General features: G+C 37.7%; 1 protein-coding gene across 4 annotated transcripts in view; it reads right to left on the reverse strand.

Moving 5' to 3' along the window:
* The window catches only part of cntn3a.1 (contactin 3a, tandem duplicate 1), a 108,508-nt gene that overhangs the window by 59,194 nt on the left and 24,418 nt on the right, over positions 1-24,896 (reverse strand). For all 4 annotated transcript variants that reach the window (XM_081608901.1, XM_081608900.1, XM_081608903.1 and 1 more), the window contains exons 4-5: positions 21,740-21,915; positions 10,988-11,083 (exon numbers count right to left, since the gene is read on the reverse strand). In XM_081608901.1, coding sequence (XP_081465027.1) covers positions 10,988-11,083; positions 21,740-21,915 — 272 coding nt within the window. The remainder of the gene's footprint in view (positions 1-10,987; positions 11,084-21,739; positions 21,916-24,896) is intronic.

The raw sequence follows: 24,896 nt of genomic DNA on the forward strand, positions 1-24,896 counted from the left end.
AGCTTTTCCCAGCTGTGAATCAATGGTGCATGTGCTAGCATATTAATGTGATGGCGAATCACCGTCAGTTTGATAAAATACAGTTTTCAGACCCTTTCGTGACAGTTTTCATGCTCAGTGTGTTTATGCGGTTAAAGAATCACTACAACAGCATGCAACAGGATTTGTCAGGGTCCTGACATAAAAACAGCAATCTTTTTTTCTAAAAGAAAAAAGAATCCAAAGGGAGAATATTGGATGGACCAGGTTTTGACAGATCTCAGACTTTATGTTTAGACAAATTCAAATATTTCAGAATAATATTTTCATATTTAGCTATCATTTTAACAAACTGTGATCCAGCCCCTATCATTTCCCAACAAGCCGCTTTACCTTGAGCCAACAGTCCAGCCGTTCTCACCTCTTGATTACATAATTCTCTGCTCTGGTTGACTCACACACTCTGTTAATAATTTGTACAACCACTTTTTACCAGTGGGGTACCACTTAATGTTCTCACATAACACTTTACGCGGCCAGAGTATGCAAAGAGAGGGATTTTTTTTTTTTTTGTTCTTTGAAAAATGTTCGAGATCATCTTTTGGAGCTCCTTTCTGTACTGTTCAGCTCACTGGAACTGAGAACGACTGATTTTGTGTCTGCTGAAGCACTTCTTTGTCGAGCCGGGCTAATGACTTGTCTCATTATCCTGCCGACGACTTATTTTCTGTTTGTGTGCTGAAGGGAATGAACAGTATTTAAAATATGTCTGTATTTGAAAGAGTTCATGATGCCATACGCTCAGGAATGATGAGTTCTAAATAAATTCTGTGACATTATTTGATATATCCTAGGAGTGAAGAATATGAGAAAATCCTAGCATGCAATACAAATATGACACTTTTAGTTGTGATATATACTTTTTTCTTCAATTTCCTGATATAGAGTGAATTTTACTCTGATTATCGCATAATGTGAATACAGTTCTATATTAAATTATAATCCATATACTGTACATAGAATATTACATACCGTGCAAATGTGTGTGATGTTCTAAATTGTTATCAAACCTACATCACATCTTTTTTTAATGTTTATTAAGGAAAGAGAAGAAATAATGTTATGTACTCTACAAATGAATCCCTATTTATTTGTAAAGTACAAATAATTTTTTATTTACTTCAATGTTTTATTACTTATTGCCAATATACTAAAAATTCTGCTGCTTGGAATTACTAGTTGTAAAATAGTATGTTTTACTAAGTAGACATATCTTCAACTTGAATATTCTGATGACTTGTATAACTCCAAATAAAGTAAGACAAAACTTGACTTTAACAATATTCGTTAAGGGTGAATGATCAGAATACATAACACTAATGTGACAGAAAGTTACCATGATACAGTTTTTTTGTTTGTTTGCATGCATTGAAATACTTTCCAGTGAAGTAAATAATTTTAAATTAACACATATTTGCTATTTTTATATCATCTGTAATAAACAGAGATGCTAACTACCCCATTGTTTTCAAGTAAATGTGCATTAAAGGGTGTAAGAAATTGTAAAGGGTGCTTCATATCTACCGCAAGCTACTCTGTGAAACCACATCTTTCAAATGTGCGGGTTGTAAAAAATCAAATTAAACAAATGATCGGATACTAATTGGTTTCTTAAAGATTCATGTAAAACGAAAGGAAACAGGACATGGAAAGTAAAACGCACAATTGGCTTTATGTGATTGACTCCGAAGCCCTGTTTGGATGGGTGGTAATCAAATAATGCAACTGTGAATGACAGTGAGTTGCGGATTTTCATTGTGGCTCCATTTAGTCTTAGTATAATGAACCGACAGCATCAATTTCCCATTAATGATCCGAGAGGAGGGAAGAGAAATGCGACATGACAGGCCAAGGACGAGCGGAGTCTAAGCGTGGGTTCATGCGCAATATATGCACAGGTTGTGCCACAGTGTATCCTGGCAGGTCTGCTCCGTGGAAAGTGACAGCTATTAACTATGACTTCCAATCTGTATTCATAACAAACAAGTTCGCTCTACGAAATGGCTCAAGTCACGCACCGGGTAAAAATCCCTGCGAGCTGTATGTGCTTCTATCAGCAAGCATGCAGCTTATGTTTTGGAGGGTGGGGGTAGATGCACTGGAAGCACAAAACAAGTGATTTCAACCTTGAGTAAATCTGAAAAGCACATTTCCATTAGCAGAAGGAGGTCAGATGCATTAGGTCCTGGCCCTGCCACAGACATTCAGAGCTTCTCAAAGCACAGAGTGACAAGCCATAAAGTAAATATGGGGAAGCCCAGTAAAAGGATTCAGTCAGCGCTTCTTTTGAACACACAACAATGTTTTGGCAGTGCAGAAGTGCAGCTTTGAAATGCCTTACAGTTTTAAAATATCCCAACTCCACCAATCTGCTTCCTACAGAGGGGCTGTGGATTTTGAGGCATCGTTAAAGTGAAATAATGGCTTCCTGAATCATGAACGGGGTGCTGGAAACCTTTAAAAGGAGATAGAGGATCTTGTCAAGGACTGCATTGGGCTGATGTTGAATTATGTCCTGTCACCCTGTATGAGAGCATGACTCTCACTTTTTTTTTCTTTTTTTTTTCAGGGCAGAGAGTCTATTTAAATACAAGTCAGACTTATCTCTGTAGACGTAAAGCTGCATTTCATCTAGTGCGGTAAGAATACAAAAAAATAGGAAGAAAAGCTGAAAATGTTTTGTGAGGATTATTGGGCTCAAAATAAATATATACCTACTTTCTGTTAGCAGTGTCTCTCGCTTGTGGTGCGCCAGCATCAAGACCGTTTCTAGTGTTGCAAGCTCCAATTAACAAGTTAACTCATTTGAAAACTTTAATAAATGATGTCAGGGGTCAATTACAGTCTGTAGCAGGAACACACACAATGCATCCTGTATGAAGTTGTGTTTTTACAACTGCTGAGGATGCTGTATAGCTGTCTTCATTAGCTTTGACATGCGTTAGCTTAAGTTCAGCAGTCTTCAGAAATAAGACAAATTGAAACAGTTCAACAAACATCTGCCTACCCAGTGGCTGCCACTAGACGAAGATGGCTCAAGTCTTTTCCTTCTGCATGGAGCAAAGACAAAAACATCTTCAAAAAGTCCTTCCACAGCTGTAAAGTCCAAAGTCTTTCTACATTTAAGAGCTGGTGATCTTTGGTAGTTGAAATATCATCCACAAGCCAAGCATCTAGCCTGGATCTACCGACGTTATGTGTTCAGTGGGCCTTCACTGAAAGGCGCTGATTACAATAGCTGAAAAAATAAATTGAGTGTATTATTGCACAAATCAGAATCTAATAGCTTTTGCAGACTGCTTTTTAAAAATAAATATGTCTTGCAATAGAGCTGTACTGAACACTGAATTACTCTCTGGTGATCAATCACAGTGCGTTATCTTGATGAGCTGATGTCCAGCAGGGGTGCACTGAATCAGCAAGTGAAAATTATGAGCACTGACTCCAGATCAGCTTTACTTTCAGTCAATTAGCAAGGGCCACAGCCGAAATGTCAGTTTGATTCATTTGGTGCCAGCTTTGATGCATCGCTGAGAAGTTGAAAGGCAGCTCATTGTAAGAAAAAGAAATCAAATGCACAGAAAATTTCTTAGATAACAACTTGCATAAAAGCATTAGTGATAAAGTAGCTGCACATTTTTATCAGAGGACAGTACAGTAGTTAGGATCACTGAGATCCTAAAGATATTTTCAATCAACTCCCAGCCAGGGGAAGGGAATGAGCAGAAACTATCTGCTACATGGTGGTCTGCACTCTCAACCTTGTTTTCTGTTGTTACTCTTCCATTAGCATTACAGCTGCATCTTTGCAGTATGACTGCACAATGTCATCCAAAACTTTTCTTTTTGTCCTAGAGGTTTCAAGCATACTGTTACACGCATGTCATGGTGGTGGAGCGGTCGTGGACGTTCAACCCAAATGGTTGCAAAAAAAAATCCTCAGATTGGCATCAATGAAAGCCTCTTTCGTTTAAGTGCTACACCAAATCACAACAACATTAACAATGAATGACAGACTGCTTAAAGTTAAATAATTAAATTCGAAGAAAGCATTTCAAGAATCAAACAACAGTAAAATGGTAAGCAAAACAAGAACATTTACATTAAATGAAGAGCTAACAAAACAATACGTTATTTACAAACCAAGACGGACAGAACCTATATTATTTAATCTCAATAAATACCCAAAACCTAACACAGAAAACACCACAATGTGAAAAATCCACATTTTATCCATTTCCTGGTAAAGTGCAGGTCCAGAGGAATGTTTTGCCTGTACCTACCTGCTGGGAGAGGGAAATAGCAAAGGGAAGTACTCACAAGAACCGAACTGTCAATTTTTACTACATTAAAGTTTTTGAGTTTGTGTTGTCATAGTTCAATCTGGAAAGACTCAGACGGACAAAAGGGAACAATTAAAAGATTTAATGACAGGAATGAATAACAGTTCTTTGGCGCTCGGGCCCCGGCAGCTGATTTGAGCTGAGATTTGATGTGAACTCAATGAACATCCCGATAACTGATTAGGGATGCTCTCCCCCGGGGCCCGACACTGGTGGTGGTGGTCAGGAAAGGGTGCTATCCTAGAGAGCCGCAGGACGTGGGTGGAGAAGGGGAGGTGGTGGGTTGAACGCAGCTGGGAACCGGCTGACGGCTTGAATGTGGATCCTTTTATGCAGAGCCTGATTGATGATTGGACGCGCTGGGTGAGGACCAGCGCTGAGGTCGGAGATGAGCATGACGCCGAGGGGCGAACGGAGGGGGTGGAGTCTTCCAGCTTGAACTTTCACTATTAGCTCCATTTTAAACAATCATTTAAGTCAATACTGAAAAGTTAAGGTAATTATTCATTTGCCTTTTACCAATAATTCCTAGATGAGGTCCGCTAAGGAAACCACACCCAAACGAAACCCCAAACAGTAAAAGAAAAAACATCTGGAAATCCAGACGCTGTGTTATTTTTTAACTGTGCTAAACAATTGTGTTCTTCTGAACAGAAAAATCACGTCTAAAATAAAAATGTAACAATGGCTCATTTTTACAAATCCAAATATCTAAAAAACCTATTTGACTAAATTCGCACTGTGATTGCGGTGAAAATTATAGGATTTCTTACTCTACTAAGTAAATTCAAATGTTTTATTTTTCATGTTTTCAATACAAATAAACGTAGGGAAAAGAAATAAAACTCTTTAACTCTTAGGCTCCAAAAGGATTTGCATCTTGTCAATTTCAAAAATTATTTGAATATGTTCAAAAACAAATTATAAACAAATTACACCATGTTAGTATTTACTAAAGAAAGAAAGATAAAAACCTAAATTGATGGGTTTGCAAAAAAAAAAGTACATTTTAAAAACAATGTACATAATATAGAAATCTAAGGACAATTGACTTTCATGCTAATCATATCTGTACATTTTACAGGGTATGTGCAGGACATTAAAAGTTAGTCTCTGAGTTTCGCAGCCAAGAGGCCCCTGAGGTTTGTTGCTCCTGATTTTGTTAAACTCGCTTCAGCTAGAATATTTATTCTCACTGCTTCCAGAGATAGAAAATATTTAATATATAACTGATTTATTCGCAGCACACTGAAAAGATGGCTATTAGCATTAATTTGGATTACCACCTTCAACTTTTTATAGCCAGATAAAACTTGGTAAGTGTTTCAGATTCAGAACCTGCTTGCCTCAAAATGACTATCAAATGTCTTACATAAACTCATTTCAAATTAATTTCCTGTCATTTCCGATTGTTTAGAAGCATTTTTCTGTACATAATAACACTACTGTTTACACTTACCACAGAGCTGAAAATTAGGACTGAAGGAGGATAAAAGAGCGATGATGGTGTGTGGGTGTGTTTAGACACATGTCTGAAAGATAATGGCATGCTTGCAATTTTACAATTACGATAAAAAAACAGGGATTATTCATCATGCTGCATATCTTTAGATTCTCAGTGCGTTACTCAACAGGAATGATTTCCAGTGACAGCTAATTCAGTTAAACATATTGAATGTAAATAGATATTTCTAAGCAAAAAGGGGTTCGGTGTTAGAACAACAGTTCAGTTCCACCCATATAAGGACGAATGAAAGCAGATTTTGGCTGCTTCTTTGTAGAGTAGCAGGGTCACTAGGACCTAGTTTGGAGTAATTTGATAATTACATCATTATATCCATTTTCTGAAACTGAGTTTTGCTTAAGTGTGGGCTTTTTCCACCTTCAGAACAGCATGTTGCATGCTTGTTACTTACTGCCATAATAAACCTAGATAGTTTACATTTTATTTGACTACAATTGTATACTTCACAATAACTGACAGCAGTGAAGACGTAAAGCCAAATAATTTTTTTTTCTATTGGGAATTTTTCCCAAATTATACCTTCAAGTATCTACTGAATATTTTACGTTTTTGAGAGGAATTACTTACGCCTCCAGCCTTAAATGAGAAATACGCTGGTCGCATTATAATGATCCTGTAGCAGTATATTCTGTGAATATGGTTTAGTGCTCTCCCTGAAGTTATTACTGTCTACTTGTTTTGAATGGATAATTCCTCTAAGGATTAAAATTGCACAATTCAGCTACGGCATAAAATACATTAAACTATGAAAACTGTTGATGTAATTAATTTATTCGAACTGCCTCTTAACATCCTGTTGACTTTTCCATTAAAGAAAACTCTCTTTTACATTTCCCTGAAGGCAAATGTAAAAATGTATCATATATAATGAACCAATCCATCTTTCTATAGCTAAACAGGCTGGTTTAATGTAAAAACATATGTAGAGCGCCACAAAGTATGAAACACAATAATCTACGGGAGCAGCAGAGTTGATAAACACAGTTATGTCTTCTGACTCTGAGAGAAAGATGATGTCATTATGAGCTGTGTCATGTTTCCTCTCATCGTTATAACTATAAAGTTATTACTCGCAAACGTAAAACAAAGACTAAGTATAAGGCTCGAAATATAATTTATCTTATTTATTCTATTCTAGCTTGCTATTTGCACATCAACAAATATGCAAAATATTGTCTGCAGGAAATATTTGAGTTATGTTATGGGTCACCTTTCACGGATTAAAAAAAATGTAAGTGCTTGACAACACAGCAGGGGTCACCAACTCCAGTCCTCGAGGGCTACCATTCTGCAACTTTTAGATGCGTCTTTGCTCAAACACACCTGGATCAAATAAACTGCTCGCTTCCAGTCTATTGCAGAGAGGAATGAATGCTGGTGAGGGAATTCAGACATTGTGGAGCAAAGTTTCAAACATTCAAACAGCCCTTGAGGACTGGAGTTGGTGACCCCTGCAACACAGTAATGCACAATATCAAAAATAAGCTGCAGCTGAGGGGGGATTTTATTCTCAAAAAGCCAATTTTAATTGCTGCTGTTGTCTCTGTACCTGCAGCATGTTCTTCCTTCTGCAAACTACAGGAGCGCTGAGAGCTGAGATGTGTGCAGCACATCAACTATTGCAGCAAATGTACCGCATGCAGTCAATTAAAAACCACCAGCAGTTTATCATTTACCGTAGATGATTACTAATTCATTGGGTTCAATATATTAATACAAACAGTTATATTTTAATTCGAGCTGATAGTGAAGCAAGCAACATTTTCAATGAACACTGATTCTTTTCCAGTTGTCTACATTTTGGATGTTGGACATTGTTCAGCTTAAACGTATCGCAGAATTCATTACATGTGGAAACATCTAAAAAAAAAAAAATCCTCTTCATTTTTGATTTTTGACTCAAATATGACTAGAAGGTGACTTCTGAAACATCAATCCATTTCCAAATAAATACTTTATACTTGTTTACTGTATGTCTATTTCCTTACATGTAATCCATCCAAGTAAAAGTCAGCCAAGGTTGACTAATTCCATTTCCACCAGAGAATAAAAAATACCCTCTCTGAAAGGCTATCTAAAGAGCACACTGTCTTTTGTCACAGCACTCAGAGAAAGGAAGCAATTTCCTCCTGCAATTTGTAAAAATTGCCTCGAGTACAGACGACACACTCGGAGACACAAGACACTTTTCATATGTGATATTATCCTAAACAAATCTGTTTTCTTACAAATGATAAATAATCTGTTAGATTTAATTTGGTGCTTTCCAATCTGTCAAAATGGGACACTTTTAAATATAATTTTTTATGACATTGCTGTCACACTGAACCCCAGCACTCCTGATTCTGCAGCAGTTTGCTGACTGGAGCGTAGGCATGAGGGTACCTTGCAGTAAGGGTCGTCCGAAAAGCATTCAAACTGCCAAATGCAAGCATATGGCTCATTGCTTCAGCTTTTTATATTCCAACACGAGGTAAGATGTCTCATTATAACACAAACAGAACAAAGCGCTGTGAAAGTGGGACTCCTATTAAGCTTCCAAGTTGTTATGTGATTAAGGACTCATTTTTCCCTCAGCGGGGGAACAGCAGGGTTCACCGCAGCCAAAACGTGGAATGGGACATTTAAATTTATCCATAATATGACTATGAAACATTCTCCACTGCCGATATTAAAATATGAAACATTTTTGTCATCTCATAACCAAACACCCCCAATAAACACGCTTCATATGTTTTCAAATTAGATTGACAGTTTGACACGTTTTGGTCCGTTTTAAAGTGGTTCTAGAGCCCCCGTCTCCCCGGGGGGGGGAGGCGTAGATCAAACTGCATCAAGGCTGTCAAAATTTGATTTGCACATGTTCAAAAGAAGAGAGGAGTGCTAGAAACATTGATGTTACATTCAGTGCTGACTTTGACAAGAGAGTGTTTTATAGATTTGCATAAAAAAAAAAAGGAACCGAAAAGCGCACCAGAAGCACTTTGCAAACAACACGCCGATGCGTTTTCGCTTACCTAGCAGGACCACTCGTTCACCACGTTTTCTCAACATTAAGACCAACAAACGGAACTCTAGAGAACGAGAAAATGTCAAACGGGGGAGCTACAACGCTGTCCGGAGCAGATGAAACAATCCGGCAGCGTCTGTACGAGCGCCTTTATGCACCGATTAACCGCATGGTTCTGGGGGAAATTAAAACCTGTTTCACTGATGCTGACAAGCATTGGTCAAAGGAAGCACAGTCGCAGGATTTCTGCACTCCCAGCTTCAAAGACACAGAAGTGGAAGAAATGATGAGCTCGTCCGCATTCGTGCTGAATAATCATCAAAGATACGTTTCCAGGAGAATGCATGCTGACGTGCTTCAGACTATGGAGGGAAAAGTTATCTATTTGCAATGGAGTTGAAAATATTTTTTAACCATAAAGTCACAAAACTTCAAAAGATACCAACCTACTGCAGCCTCTACACTAATTGGCTCACCTTATATAGACATTTAAAAAGCCTTACAGTAAATTGCCCTTATTTCTCAACAGTATAATTTAAATCAAAAACAAAGAAGATGTTAAAAAAAAAAAGAAAAAAAGGTAACCTTTATTTTGAATACATTTGCCAAGTGGGAAAAATTACTGGTATCAAAATTGTTGCTATTTGTACGAACAAACTAAAGTTTACTTTTTTATGTTGATTTGATTTTTAAACACTGTCTAATTAGCAAACCATGACTTCATGTTTCCCTGGACTATAGACATAATGTGATGCAATCACATTTCTTTTTGCCACTCTTAAACACGGGAAACAGATTTAATTCAAGATCATCAAAAAACAAAGTTGGAATTAGTCTTCGTTGAGACTTAATCATGTCCAAAGTCTGATTAGTAATAAATAAGTTCAAAACAACTGGATCTGTGATAAGCAAGGCTGGACAAGAATCCATCTTTTTTTTTCACTTGAATGAGGAAGATGGTAATAAGTGGCAGAAGAAACACAGTAAAGAAAAATGTCTTGGGGTATACAAGTCACATTAACAACCATTAGATGTTATCATATGCCAGCATGTTGTTTCTAAGGCATTCAACTGGAAACATGTGAATTGTTTAGATACCACTAAGCTTCAGCCAATCTGAAAAAAAAAATCTTTCAGTTGAATCTGGCATAAAATCATAGATGAGTATGTAAGCACCTGTTATATATGGTGGAGGGTCTATGATGCTGTGGGCCAATTACCCTTTCAAAATAAGAGATGAACCAGGATTTTAAACTGTCTAGATATCTTAGCCAAAAGATTCTACGCAAACCAATACAAAGCGTTAACAACAGCTGTGTTACAAACTGTGTCACTGGGGATTTTATTTAAAAATATTATTATTTAACATGATTTTTCCCCAACTAAAGAATCAGCACGTTGAACAGATCACACACAAAGATGACTGACAGGGCTCTGATTGAGGAAGCGGTGCATTAGCGCTGGGAGGAGGTGGAGGAGTTTGATTTTTTTCACAGATTATCCATCTCATATAACACTATCACAACATAGTGATGGTTTCACCTAATATGTGAAATAAAAAAAAACATTACATACTGCAGCTTGGAATCAGAGATTAAGATGTTTGTATTGTAAAATTACATGTAGACACACTTGCAATTAAAGTTAAGTTAATGCATGTTAACAATGAGTCTATTTTAAGACCCATGTGTAGGTGTAAAGAGCGCTGGGTACTTACTCCCAAAGATGTAAAGAGGTGATATGAGGAGGGGGGGTGGAAATCACCCATCTGAGCAAAGCTTTGTTATTCTGCTTAGCAGAGAACCAAAAACATTCTCTGCAGATTGCATGCCAAATCTTTCCTCACCCTCCTAGAAATCAAGCTGACAGGCCAAAATGTTGCACAATAAAAATGACTCACTCCAATAACTTCAACGACACAAGCAGAGACAAATAGACACAAGCAAAAAAAAAACAAAAACCACCAGCAACAGAGAGTCTCCTCATGCATATCAAACTTCATATACCGGGTATAAAAATGCTACGTTTAAAGGTTTGCCGTCACGTGACTAAAACACCAGAGAATCTTACCTCCTGAGTGAGGGGGTGGGCCACACAGTAAGACCACTCCTTGACCTTCACGAACCCTCACTGGATTTCTTCTCTGGGTCTTGAAATTCTCCAAGTCTGTTTGACAAAGGCAGCGGAGTAAGAGATGAAAAATCATCAGAGAAATTCCAGAAGCGAGACGGTGCACACACAATTTGACATAAAGAAGAAGAAAAAAAACATGTACACCAGTGAACATCGCATAAATGGTTGGTCAGTGATTTCAGATCAAGGTAAATGACAGCGGAATGATGTTGAACAATGCAGAACCTCTTCATGTCTGTCATATGTTTGCATAAATATTGCTTTGTAAAGTCCATAACATTTCTGACTGGAGCAGAAAGCAATTCTTCAAGCATAAGTCACACATGAGTGAATTTAATTGAAACAGTGTATTGTTATCGTTCCCTGTGTTTGATCCGCTGCACAAAGACCGGCAACAATTAAATGACAAAGACAGAAACATCATTTGTATGGAAACCGATTATTTGTTGACAACCTGCTGAGAGAAAGCAAATAGAGACAGGAATTGCCGAACACTCCGCTAAGTCTCGCCTGCTGCGGCTCTTGGAGATATTGCAGACGGCGAAGCCAAATGTGTGCCTGACATAAAATGACATAATAAAGACTCACTTCAAAACAACAGGGAGAGAGAGAATGCAAATCTGATATCTCCTTTTGTAGCAGCAGAGCAGGAGGAGGCTCTGCATAATGAATAGAGTGCATGATCTTCACACAACTTTTGAGCAATGCAAAGTTGTTTCTAGATAAAGAAACACACACAAAGGGGGACTTTTTTATTATTCTTTTTTTCCATATATGATTTATTAAAAAGCTTCCATGCAACTTTAAAAAAAACTGTATATCATGTTTGGTTCATTTTCTTTGTCACTCTTCCATGATCAGATCTTTATCAATTCCTGTTGCATGAAGCTATTTTCTGGGTACACAATGTTTTCAGAGCCCCAGCTAATGTTTTTTTTTTTTTCATTTATCCGTCAGACACAGAACACAATCAAAACTCCATGTTGATCACCCATAATATTATAAGCATTGATGTGGCGTAAATACGATTGATTATCACTTCATCACACCACATCTTACTGGGTGGGATATGTTAGATAGCAAGAGAATATTTGACCTCAAAGGTGATGAGTTAGGAGCAATTCATTTTCTTTCTTTTTGCTCAGTCATGACAACGACTTTAACAAGTGAGGCCTGTGGTGCTTTAGGTTCTGCTGTGCTGGGTTATGGTGTGACATCCAGGATCAGATGTTGCTTTGTGCTTTTGAAACAATTTCAGTATTCAAGGTAACCTGCTAGAGTCCCAAAGCTGTGACGATGTGTTGATTTTTCAAACAACTTCATGTTCCCAAAAGAATTATACTTAAGTGATTTCCTAATTGTATATGGGTGGCGCTGTTAACACCTCCTCTTCCCTCTGAAATAGGGGTTGTTCCCTTATAATTTATGATTCAACAAGGGAGGAGGGCTTACTTTTTCCACATCGATTCAGATTGGTTTGCATGTAAGAAATCTTCATCACGGCAAATTCACAGTTATAAGTAGAAAAACCAAGCAAACACACAACTCTATGCCGGCAAATTGCTTTTGCCTTCCACATTTTCTGCGTTTTTAGAGGCTTTAAACTTTGGGCTGCACTGTGTAGACACCATCCAAACCACAGTATGAAAGTGTGAGGACAACAAAATACAGAGCCAGCAAAAAAGATCCCATTACCCAATCTTTTCACTGTACAATATGTCCAAACAAGCTCAATTACCAAAATCAGAACTTTAACAGAATATCCTGGGTTGCAACTCCTCATTTTTACAAGCTTTGGGTATTTCTTACGCAGTTGTTGGGTTATAAGTGTTTGAGCTGCACCTCTGCTCTAACCCCCTAACCCAGATTGAGAGCAGCCATACATAGAGTTTAATGTGGTATATATAGAAATCTACTGCCTTGTCAAAATCTTTGCATATTGTCAGAAATGCATACATTGCATGCTAGATTACTGTTAGAAATGTTTTCTATCTCTTGTTGTTATGGAAAAAACATGAGATAGCTAGCAATCTAGCATTTGTCTGGTCTGGAGTCTACTGGATCATTTTGAAAACAAAAAAAAACAAAAGGTAACAAGTCAACTACAAATAAATAAAATTTTATTATGTACTGCTGAAAACAGTTTTTCATCTCATTGACTGTGACATTAAATACTATCTGGTAGACAAATAAATTACAAGATAGATTTGTTGAATGCACTTACATGCTTGGTCTAAGCAAAATACTTGGCAATATGAGAATACACTAAATTTAAATTTATAAGCCTTATGAAAAGGTAAGATGTGGTGAAAATTACATTTGCTTGCTACAGACAAAAATGCAGCATATTCTCTTTAGGTAAATAAAACCTCTAGTTATATTTTAAAGGGGAAGTATTATGTAGTTTACAGGCCTATAGTTCTTGATTTTATAGCAAAAATCATATGAGTATGTTACCTTCTGTTATAATAAAAATAAAACAAATTACCATTCCAGGAAAAGCAAATTCGTAGTAGAGTGGCTGACTCCTAATTATATTCATTATTTTGTGTCATTATACATCATTACCTGTTAATTTTTATTTCAAAAGGCACCAGTTCTCTCTGAAGTCACAGCAGCCCACTTGCTGAAAGCTACAGCGGCTTCTGATGAAAGATAGAAACATGGAACCAAGCTGTGTATCTAAAAATAAGGTAACACTAAGCAAAAAGCTTTAGCTAACCAGTCTAGATCATGGACCCCACATCAGTCCTTCTCTGTTGTGGATGTAAAATGTTTGTCCTCACAACTATTCTGACTGAAACATTTGAAGTTTGCTTATCATGTTTGGGTAGTTAAATTTCTTTTGCATTTAGAGTTATCCTTGCTGGTCTGTATTTAGTTCTTGTTCTTCCAATCATTCTGTGATTATTTGATACTTTCTGTCTCTGTTCGCTGATTGCACTCTCAGCTGGTTCCACTCTGCTCATTAGTCTCTGTTTCTTGTCCCACTCAGTACGTATCCCTCTGTAGTCGATGCTGGTTCATTGGCTCTGTCCTGGTGCAGTCTGCCCAGTTTGATGGTCTTCATCTTCAGTTCAGATTATTTTGGATTGCACACTTCATTGTCCGTCATTTCTTACTCCATTATTATCGAACATCTTTATCTTCGTTCAGCCTCTGCCTCCTTTCGGCTGCATTTTGAGTCCTAAATGACCACCATCCCCTTTTGTGACAATGACTCCATTACCTAATATGAGCAGAAATATTCAAATGTGATGAAATTCACTCTGGGTGACGGCAATAAATCATGTTTGAATAAAAAAAAACCAACAAAAAAAAAAAAAAACAACGGAGAAGAGGTCCCAACAACCACTGGGCATAAAAACAGATCAATTTATTTTGCAGTTCAAAATGAACAATTGGACAATATCTAATGTAATTTTCTTAAAGCCAATTGAAAAGATAGCACACGTAAGCATCCAATGAACTCACAAGTGTGTCTGACCCCATCTGGGAGACAAAATACTGTGAAAGATGCTCTATGCTTTTTCTTTTACTACAGATAAAATGTGTTTTTAAGATTTTCCATTTTTGGTTTCAAATACTTTGCTATAGTCAAGTTGAATGGCATTTGATTATATTGAGAATCATACAATTAGACTCTCGATGTATCAAAAAGTGTCTCCCAACTTTGTCTCAATCTGTCTAATTCAATCTGTAGGAGGAATCGCTGCCTTTTCTTTCCAAAGAACGATATGAAGAACAACTCATCCATAATAAAGGTAAAAATCTAACTCTTTTATCAAGCTAAAATCTACACACTTATGGCAAATTAAGCAAAACAAACAAACAAACAAACATAAATTAGGCATATTAAAGTCTTACAACTCAACACTTCTAAAAAAAATTTAATTTAAATACATCTTTCACAGTACTGCACATCTTCCATTTAATGGCATAGGAAGATAAGTTCCCTTTGGTAAATGATGCTCCAGCATGTATCCCACTAAGCAATAGACCGGATTTCAATGTAATGACAGCGTTTAGACCTAATTTAAACTTGAGTCAGGGATACATCAATTTCCAGCTCTGGCTTGAAGATACAGCTTAATCTAGGTTAACACAAAGTGGTGAGTGCCTGGTTTAAAAGCGCTATTAGTCTTGACTTTGAAGTAAACATTTGAAAGCTCCTTAAAAAAATTGCAAAAAAAAACCCCAGAAAAAGGCAGAAATGTAGTCTGAAATTCAATTTGAATCACTAAGGATGAATTTTATCTTTGTGATTTTGCGGGAGCAGTTTCGATTTTGTTAATGGGAGAGGCAAAAAAAATAATTAAAAAAAACACAGACTAGAGGTATTACTGGCGTTGTTCCGGCAGACGGAATCCACTCGTTTCTGAAGCGTGGACTAACATTTGCACTGTTTTCTCAATATCGGCAGAGCCAAAGTTCAGTTTGTTTTCATAAAACTGTCCGTTGTAGAGCATGATTTGTAATTTCTAAACACATCTTCACTCTCATAGAGCAGCAGCACCTCTTTGATTGAGTTTGTTAGTGGCACGCAAAGACCACACAGTCCGCTCACAGAATATCTCAGAGGCAGAGGAGACAAATACATATTAAATTTAACCAGTAAGTGTGTTTAGAAATAAGTAATTGGGAATGCGCCATAGCAGCATGCATATTTCAGACGTATAAGAAGGTTTTATGTTCTACTTCACTTCCTTGTGTTTTGACTTGATTTAGATGATTTTCTATACACAAACCTATAGCGTAACAGCAGCTAAATGAATGTTCAAAATGTTTTTACTTATGATTAAAGACATTATTAAACATACATCAAGTGTTTCATTGTCTCTCAGAACCTTATGAAGACAAGGATTATAACGGTTAAAATATCTATTTTTTTTTTCTTAAAACAATATTCTAAAGCAGCTGTAGAGTCCACAGTCACTCTAGTCATAACGCTTTCATAATAATTTGGCAGTGAAATCTGATTTACCTCAATTTAAGCCAAATAAGATCATTTGACAAGAACTTAGGCCAAGCGTCTTGAGCAGAGCAATGGAAAAGGTCATATACTTCTCACATTACCGCAAAGACATTTTGATATCACCCTGAGAACAGAAGAGCTCCTTTGGGTGAAAGGTCAAGCTGGAGATGTGCACCACATATCACATTATATTTAGTTGCTCTTTATTTAGAACACAGATTGAAGTATTTTGAATGATAATATAATTTATTTATTTTTTCATTTTGTACAGTATGATGTATTTATTTTCAGATTGCAGAATAAAAAATACCTTTTACAAATAACTTTTAAACAGAAAATAAACTGTCAAGTCCATTCATTTTTGTAATTTTTTTTTTTTTTTTTTTTTTGCCAGTCTGATGTAATATTCTAATCTTAAGCTCTAGGTTTTCACTAGCTTTAAGTAAAAAAATTTACAGAAAATGCTAGAAAAGATCAGTTTGTTTGTATTTATTCTATGCATTTCACTTAGTGGGTTACTGAACGTAATGTGTCAATAATATCCTAATTCATTAAATACGACTGTATTTGGAGCTGCATGGTGGTGCAGTTGGTAGCAGTGCTGCCTTGTAGTAAAGTTTCAAACCCAGGTCTAGTTTGTTTCTGCATGGAGTTTGCATATTTTTTCCTGTGCATTGCGGGGTTCTTCCTGGCACTCCGGCCTCTTCCCACAGTCCAAAAACGTGTGTGTGCCTGGTTGTTTGTCCTGTGTGCCTCAGTGATGCCCTGTGATGGACTGGCAATTTGTCCAGGTTGTATCCCCCTCCTGCCCAATGACCGCTGGAGAAAGGCTCCCTCTCTGACCATGCAAGGATATTTCGATATAGACGATGGATGGATGACTGTGCTGAATATGAATTCATCTTGTAGTTCTTTCCAAAATATGAGAACTACCCAAACCAGCATGTGTGACAAGTTAGTGGATTGAAAAGAAAAGGCATATGAAAACAGTATTTTTCCCCAATTTCAAGCTTTCCATAAATTACTGTCATCAAAACGTGTGAGCAACATGCAGAGCCTGATTTATTACTGCCTTATTTCTAAGTTTGAATATATGTAAAAAAAAAACAGACCGAGTGAAGTTCTTTCTATCAATATTCCTTTGGTGTATGGTGGAGCGTTAATGAGCTAGACGCACTAAAAGCCAACAATGCTTGACAAGGCAAGCTGTTCAACGCCGCGTGGATCCTCTTATCAAGCCTATCACGGTTCTGCACCTCTATGTGCTTAGCCATGGCAGGGTCCGGGCTATTTTGAGTGCTTTCAGGTCCATGAAATTGGATGTGAATTTGCATTTTTGGGAGCTAGCTGTTCTGATGTGACTCGCAGTAATGAATGAGAGGCAAATGTGGGGAAGCAAAACGAGGCGATTCTGCTGGAATGTGAGTTTGAGGGCAATTTGTGATGTGGTTACATTTATCACCTCTCCACCGGACAAAAGGCAAGGAGAGGTTTTTCAGCGTTTTCTGAAGAGCTGTTAACATTCTGCGGCGTTCGTGTTATTTCCTACCATTAAGCTTCCACTGAATGAACAACTGTATGTTTTGGGTTGGAATAGAACATATTCAGGAAATACAATTAGCTACTTTTTATTACTCTCTACTGCAACACGTGCAGTTAAGTCGCCATCCCAACTTTACCTTTCAGAAGATCTTAACTTGTAAACAGTCATGTCAAATAAAATCCTAGTTGCTTTTGCCAAGAACGATCATCATTATTTTAATTAGTTGGGATCAGCTGGATCATAAAATATTGAAATTTGCTAAGAGGATCCCATTTCTCATCTCGTTTATATGTTACCCAATTAAAAAGTACTATGCAGAGACTTATTTTGATGTAATGCTTATAAGATACATGCAAATTTGTATTATTATTTAAAAATATCACTCCCTGTGTGTTGTATGTGAACATGGACTATGAAACCAGCAAGTGACAGGATAAATGCCTTCAGTGTGTGGATTTATGCCGACACCGGCCCTTGAGATTCTTTTGTTCCAGTTTCTGACAGCTATTTAGACAAGTTATTTATAGCTATCTGTCTGTCACATGGTACTTAGTTGTAGGACAGCATAAAAAAGTTCTTAGTATGCTGCAAATGTTCTTACTTGGAAAACACAAACTGGAGACATGGCGTCTGATTAATTATAAATCATGAGATGGAGAAACCATAATGACTGACCATCAATGTTTGTTTTGACAAGATCAAGTGACAGACCAAAATAAAGCAGAGCATTTCTTTAAGAAAAAAAAGAATACTAATAAATGATTTTTCAAATATTTTAACAAAGAAAGAGCTGAAAGGTGTGGAAATGTATTCAGTACCCTTCAGCTCCCAAAAATAATATCAACAGTGAGCCAACTAATTAGTAAATGGAGTTAGAAAAACTGCAGTTTAATCTCTGCTTTTCTCAAACATCTCAGAGGATAAGGCAGCAAACAGAATCGTGATGATTAAGGAGCACAGCACACAGGTCGGAGATAGTTGCAGAGATGTTTAAAACAGGCTAAGTTATAAAAGAATAACACAATTTCCAAGCTTACCATTCAAAAAGAAAAAGAGTGTGCAAGAACAGCATGTAGGTGCATTTTGCACAACCTGACGTACACAATACTAACCCCATAATAAAGCCTAGATTTAATAAGTAGTCATCTGCATAGCAATGGAAACCAATTCAATGTTTCTGAAAAAAAAAAGAGCCAAGGGCTAGCTCATGCAGGAAGTAAATAAGGGGGCCTAAAACTGAACCTTGTGGCATCCCACATTGCAGTACAGGAGACACAATCCCAAAGTTTGAGAAAAAAAAATTGACACTGCCAAATAAGATTTGAACCACTGCAATGCAGTAGTCCTGACACACACCTACTGCTGTAAATGAGAAATTATCCACTGTCTCTAAGGCAGTTATTGTGGTTTTAATTGTCAAACCACAATAATAATGCATTCACTATGATAAACTTGGGTACAATGTAAAGCTTGGTAATAAGATTGAAAAGCATCTAAAATACAATGTTTTCTAAAAAAAAATTTAAAAAAAGACTTACTTGCTTGTAAAGTACCTTTCCAAGATTTTTTTCTTAGATAAAAGGCAGGCTGGAGATTTGCAAGAATATCAGAATCAAGAGCAGGTTTCTGAAGCAGAGGCCGAATTAGAAGCTTCTACATTCATAGGCTAAATAGCCTATGAATGTAGTGAGCTATGTAAATTGATCTTGTTGGAGCTGTCCACTGCAAATAGTTGTTAGATAATAAAGCAAATTTGATGTTGGGCCTGAATAATTTTAGGTACAGCTCTAAGTGCAAATACAAGGGCAAACTTAATCTCAATGGAAATCCATATACAGAGCTGTCACTATGCCAGATTTCTATCATAAATTCAGCTATTTCACTCATCATTTAACACCGTGATACCATGATGGCTCCACATGCAGCGCAAATCTCTCTTGTACTGGTGTTCTCTCTTAAAACTGGCTTTAACCATGCTTACAGGCCCTGCATTCAGCTGTATAACGCAACATCTCGCCTTACTGAAAATCCATTCACTCTCTGGAAAAAAAAAAAAAGAAAGCATTCCAACAAGATTAGGAAACTCAATCCGGCTCTATGCTAGATAAGCAACTAGATTATTCCTTCCAGCGTTCTCGGCAGGCGAAAAGAACCTTTTTAACTGTGTGTATTGTCGAGGGGATCAACAACCTTTATATGTTTAGAGGTTTAAGCCCACAACAGATGGTAATGGAAACGGTTATATCATCCATCTCTCGGAGGATTAAAAATGTAATCTTAATTCCCATTCATGGCGCACATGTTTACGCAATCCAATTTAGTAAAAAGTGCACCTCATTAGATGTCGCAAAACTAAAGACTGTGATGTTGTTCGCCATCATTGAGGACTTGGATGGGGAAAAAAATGGCAATTTCAGATGATACTGTTGAAGAACGTAAAATTTTGCTGCTACGAACTGTAATTTAAATAGCTCTGTTTAAAAGGATTTATTTTTAGGGGGCCAGATGTGAGAAGATTACCAGTGAAGACATAACCTTTTAATCCCGGGTGTTCGCTTCATTAATGGCTTTTACCAGGGTCTATCACTCCCGGAGTCATTAAACCACATTGTGTTTGAAAGGGGATCCTGAGCCCCACAGAGTCAGATTCTGTTACAAATGACATGATACTGACTCATAACAGACTGCCCCACCATGAATTATTCCCTTGACCTGAGACCCGCTCAATCACACCGCACACTTAATTAAGTTAAACCAAGAGCAATAAATAAGACGTACGACGTGTCAGCTCTGATGCTTGTCCTCATCTGTTGACAAAAGCAGCGTGTCTCCAGTCAGGCCCGGGCTATGAATGAGTCCAATCACGGTGACATACAGCTGAGGACAGGCCTCAAAAATTTATAGGAAATGTGAATATCATCAGCAGCCCAACAGGCAGCTCGGAATACAGATTTGCTCTGTATGCTGATGATTTACCGCTGCTTTGCGACAAAGAAGCACCAAACAGCGGCGAGATGAACATCGCCGGTGCTCTCTCGCCAAGGATCACTGCCGTGTCGGCTGCGGCAGAGAAACAGACATCAGAATTCAATCAAGCTGGCCCATCTGTTCACAGATATCAGGAGTGTCATTTGATACAGGCTCGCCATATAGAGAGGAGGCCCAAAGTTCACCTTGCTAAAAGTGATGCCACACAGACAATGTGGCATAAAAATATGATGTATGAATGTTGTGATGCATCATCTCTGCTACCTCAGCGAGCAGAAATAAGAATGTTTCATCATTACCAATGTTTCATTCAGAGTCCAAAAAAACAACATAAAAAAACCAACATAAAAAAAAATCAGTTGGAAAATATTCATATAAATGTGGTAGCCATTTTCTTAGATATAAAACACACTACTGTAAAAAAAAAAAAACAGTAGATAGTAGAAATAAATAAATACAACATATAAAACAAATAAAATAATTTTACCAGCAGCATTTTAACAGCTTGAAGCAGAAAGCTGTACAAATGCCTGTTGCTGTATGTTAACAGTGTGAACACTGATGCACGCAACCCTAAGGTACCCCAGAACTCAGTGTGATGGAGTTGGCTGTGGTTTCTCACAAAAAGTTCAGAATCCAGAGGTAAACATCCAGGAGAAGCTTCTCTACTTTGAAAAGATCATATTAGATGTCAAACTGAATGTACAGGATTCTGGCGTAGGTGTCTTTAAAGCCGAGACGAGCGAGTTCTTTGCAGAGAGGTGGATGCTGCTTACACAGTGGCGCATAGGAAACAATTAGGAAAAGATTGAGCGGACAAAACGCAAGCTGAGGCGTCAAACCTTTAGCAGATAACGGCGTCTGATGAATTTCCCAGCAAAGCAAATGTTGAACTAAACTGAGGAATATCAAAGTGATTTACAAAACAGAAAAAAGAAAAGTTGCTAAAGAAAACAAACCTTACAAGCAGTATATATGCTGCTTTAAATGTAGCGCAAGCCTGCAGTAAATCTGTGGACCTGAAATTATATCTTGACTAAAGATGCTGAAGTTTCTAAACTCTCCTACAAATGTAGCCATTTTTTATCAGAAGCAAAAAGGCTTCTAGTAGTTTTTTGTTTTTTTCCCCCAAAAAACTTCCATATAAACAGACACTGATGAGTAAAATTATGAGTGAACTTACAAGCAACATGAAGACTGGCCTCTCTGCTGATGATTGTGCCAAACGAGTTTGATGCGAAGCACTGATAGATGCCCACATCTTCGTCTTTATTCAGATTGGTGATGTGTAAGTTCCCACCCATGAGGGAGAAACGTGAGCCCGGCATGGGCAGGATGAAGGAGTCATTCAGCATCCACCTGTGAATGACAGCAGTCACATGTTTAACTGTTAGTCTCTGACTCTGATTTAGTACTCTCTCTACGCCAGTGGTTCCCAAACTTTTTCTCCTGCGCCCCCCCCCAGTGGTTTCCAAACATTTTCTGCCCCCCCCCATGGATTACAAATGGCTGTCTGGTTGAAAGACGTGTGGGAAGGGGTGGGAGGGGGGAGAGAGGATTCTTAGAGACTCCCTGTCCTTGCCCCTGCCCCTGGGGCTTGGGGGACTCGACTTTTTGGGGGCAAAATTAATGTACGTAGCTGAACATAGACAACAACATCGGTAGCCTACAGCAGTGTTTTTCAACCATTTTTGAGTCAAGGTACACTGTTTTAATTGAAAAAATCCCGAGGCACACCACCAACTAAAAATGGAAATAAAGATACTCTGTAGCCGCCTATATATAGTCATTCTTATCAAAGTCTCTTGAATAGGAATCAAATAAACACAAAAATGTATTTTTATCACATTTTACATTTCTTATTTCAAATTGCACTTAACATATCCACTTCAAAAATACCCCTGAACAGTGCCACAACACTGTGGTGTTAAATTTAAAGAAGTTGTAGAAAACGTCAAAGTGTTTTACAAACTAATCCACAAGCATCTTATAGCCAGAATACAGAAAATAATTATTATTCTGAAAGAAGCAATAATATTTGGGAAACATTTCACTTCATATTCACTGTTACAATATGAAGAGTTGCATGTACAAAATGTCAAAATCTGTATATTTTACCCACCTAGTGTGAAACCTGTGCATGTTTGGATGAAAACAGATCTGATTTCCTGGCAGAAATTGAAGAAAGACAAAGCTCTTCCTCAACATCTCTGTCTCTTCTGTTTTTAGTTTTTATAGTAGCCACACTAGAGAAGCTCACTTCACACAGATATGTTGTGGGAAATGGACTCATGTTCTTTCCAACTACTGCTGAGCTTCACTGTCTTTTCCATCACTGTCATCAGTCTTGCTAGATTCAGTGCTCTCACCGCTACCTGTAACATTCATACATCACTAATTCTCGTTTTAATGTAAAATGCTCTGTACCTACTGCCATCTAGTGGTAAGAACATTACATGATTACGCCGCTGCTACTACTACAGCAGACACTCGAAGATGGCATTATTTGCAGATAATTCATTTTCAAAAAATCTTTTAAAACCAATTACCGTATTTTTCGGACTATAGAGTGCACCATACTAGCACCCTCAATAAAATAAAATAAAATAAAAACTGGAAGCTGCTCTCGGTTTTCCATTAGGACCCAGCAGAATGCCTCGTCCTAATAAATCTGCTGGACGCATCACTCCGTCTCCAAAGTCAAACCATGGTTTCGTTCACACCTAACTTAATTGCAGCGGCTCTATTTCCCTCCTGTAGTGCCAGATCGACAACCCTCAACTTAAAAGCTGCATGATATGAGTTTGAAAACATTTCTCCGTCGTGCTTGCTGCTAGCATGTGCTTGTTCTAAATGAAAATTAGCCGTTCTTCTTTGATTCACAATTTGGACTTCTAATGATTCACTTCCTGCTAGAGAGCCCCCTGGTGGTTGAAGAAAAATCCACAGAAAAGCCACACGGGCTACAATCCGCATGGTTCAAATTTAAGGAAAAAAGTAGCAGCTTATAGTCCGGAATATACGGTACCGTAGTGAAATTGAATAATTTCCACGGCACACCTGACGATCACTCACGGCACACTAGTGTGCCGCGGAACAGTGGTTGAAAAACACTGGCCTACAGGCTACTTGTTAAGCTTAAGGTGCTGTATTGATATTAGCTAGCTAGTCATCTTTTAGCTAACATTACCTGCATCCAGCAACTTTACTCAACTCAGTCGGTTAGTTTGGGGGAAAAACTGTGAAAAGTTCTTTGCATTTTGCTGGTTTGCTGCCATGATTCTAACACACACCTGCGTAGCTCTGCACAACAGCAGCAGGTCTCCTTCTTCACTGCCGCACAGGCGTAAACCCAGCGAGTGTCTTAGCGCTCATGTTGCGTTTAAAGGCGGCTCGGAAAAACAGGTAACCACATGTTAACAACGGATTAAACAGTTTTAACTGCTGATAAAAGTGACAGAGGACACAGATATGGGAAGTGTGGAAGCTCCTACTGTATCAATTAGACATAGGAATAACAGAGAGTTGGTCATTCTAAGGTAAAAACCCAGCGCATACAGCGTTCAGGTTTTTTTTTCTCACCCAGACGGCTTCCCGCGCCCCCCCCACACACACCCCCCTGCAATGGCACGGCGCCCCCCATAGGGGGGGGGGGTTGGGAACCTCTGCTCTACGCAATGTGGTGCTAAGAGTCTGATCAGGAATAACTCAGAAGAAAGGAGTGTCTCAAAATTATTTAACAAATATATCAAACAGTTCATCACTACAATCAGGGCAATAAATCGTCTAAATAAGTTATAAATGTCAAACTATGCTTTATTTATCACTCTAATGTTAACTAAACCCATAAAAAATTTTTTTTTTAAATACACATGGCCACAGTCTCATCAGTGCTCACTGTATTTTTAAAGACCTCATTTTGTTGAGAAAAGTAGAAGAGAAGAAATGTAATCTGAGAAGCAGACTGACATACTGAAGGTTTGTGACTCTTTTAAACAAACAAACAAAAAAATAATATGTAGGTTCATTATAAGAGCAACATTGTCTTAAATCAAGAGTGGGAATCAAGTCTGGTTTTATCTTTTCATAATGTTCAGGCATAAGGCGTAATATGAAAACAAAAGGATGCTTCCCAAACCTGTAATCACAATGTCACTGGCTATGCCCCTCAGCTGATGTTTTGGGTCTGAAGTCGTTTTGCCTGCTTGGACTTGACTCAGACAAAAAACCTTTTCATGGTTTTCATTGGGTGTTAAGATGATATCCCAGATTTTAAATGTCTCATGGGAATTATGGGAAATTATGGAGAATAATCAGAAATTGGAGGTAATTTAAACAAA

Source organism: Poecilia reticulata, chromosome 7 (assembly GCF_904066995.2).
Source record: "Poecilia reticulata chromosome 7, P_reticulata-male-v2, whole genome shotgun sequence".
NCBI classification, from domain to species: Eukaryota; Metazoa; Chordata; class Actinopteri; order Cyprinodontiformes; family Poeciliidae; genus Poecilia; species Poecilia reticulata.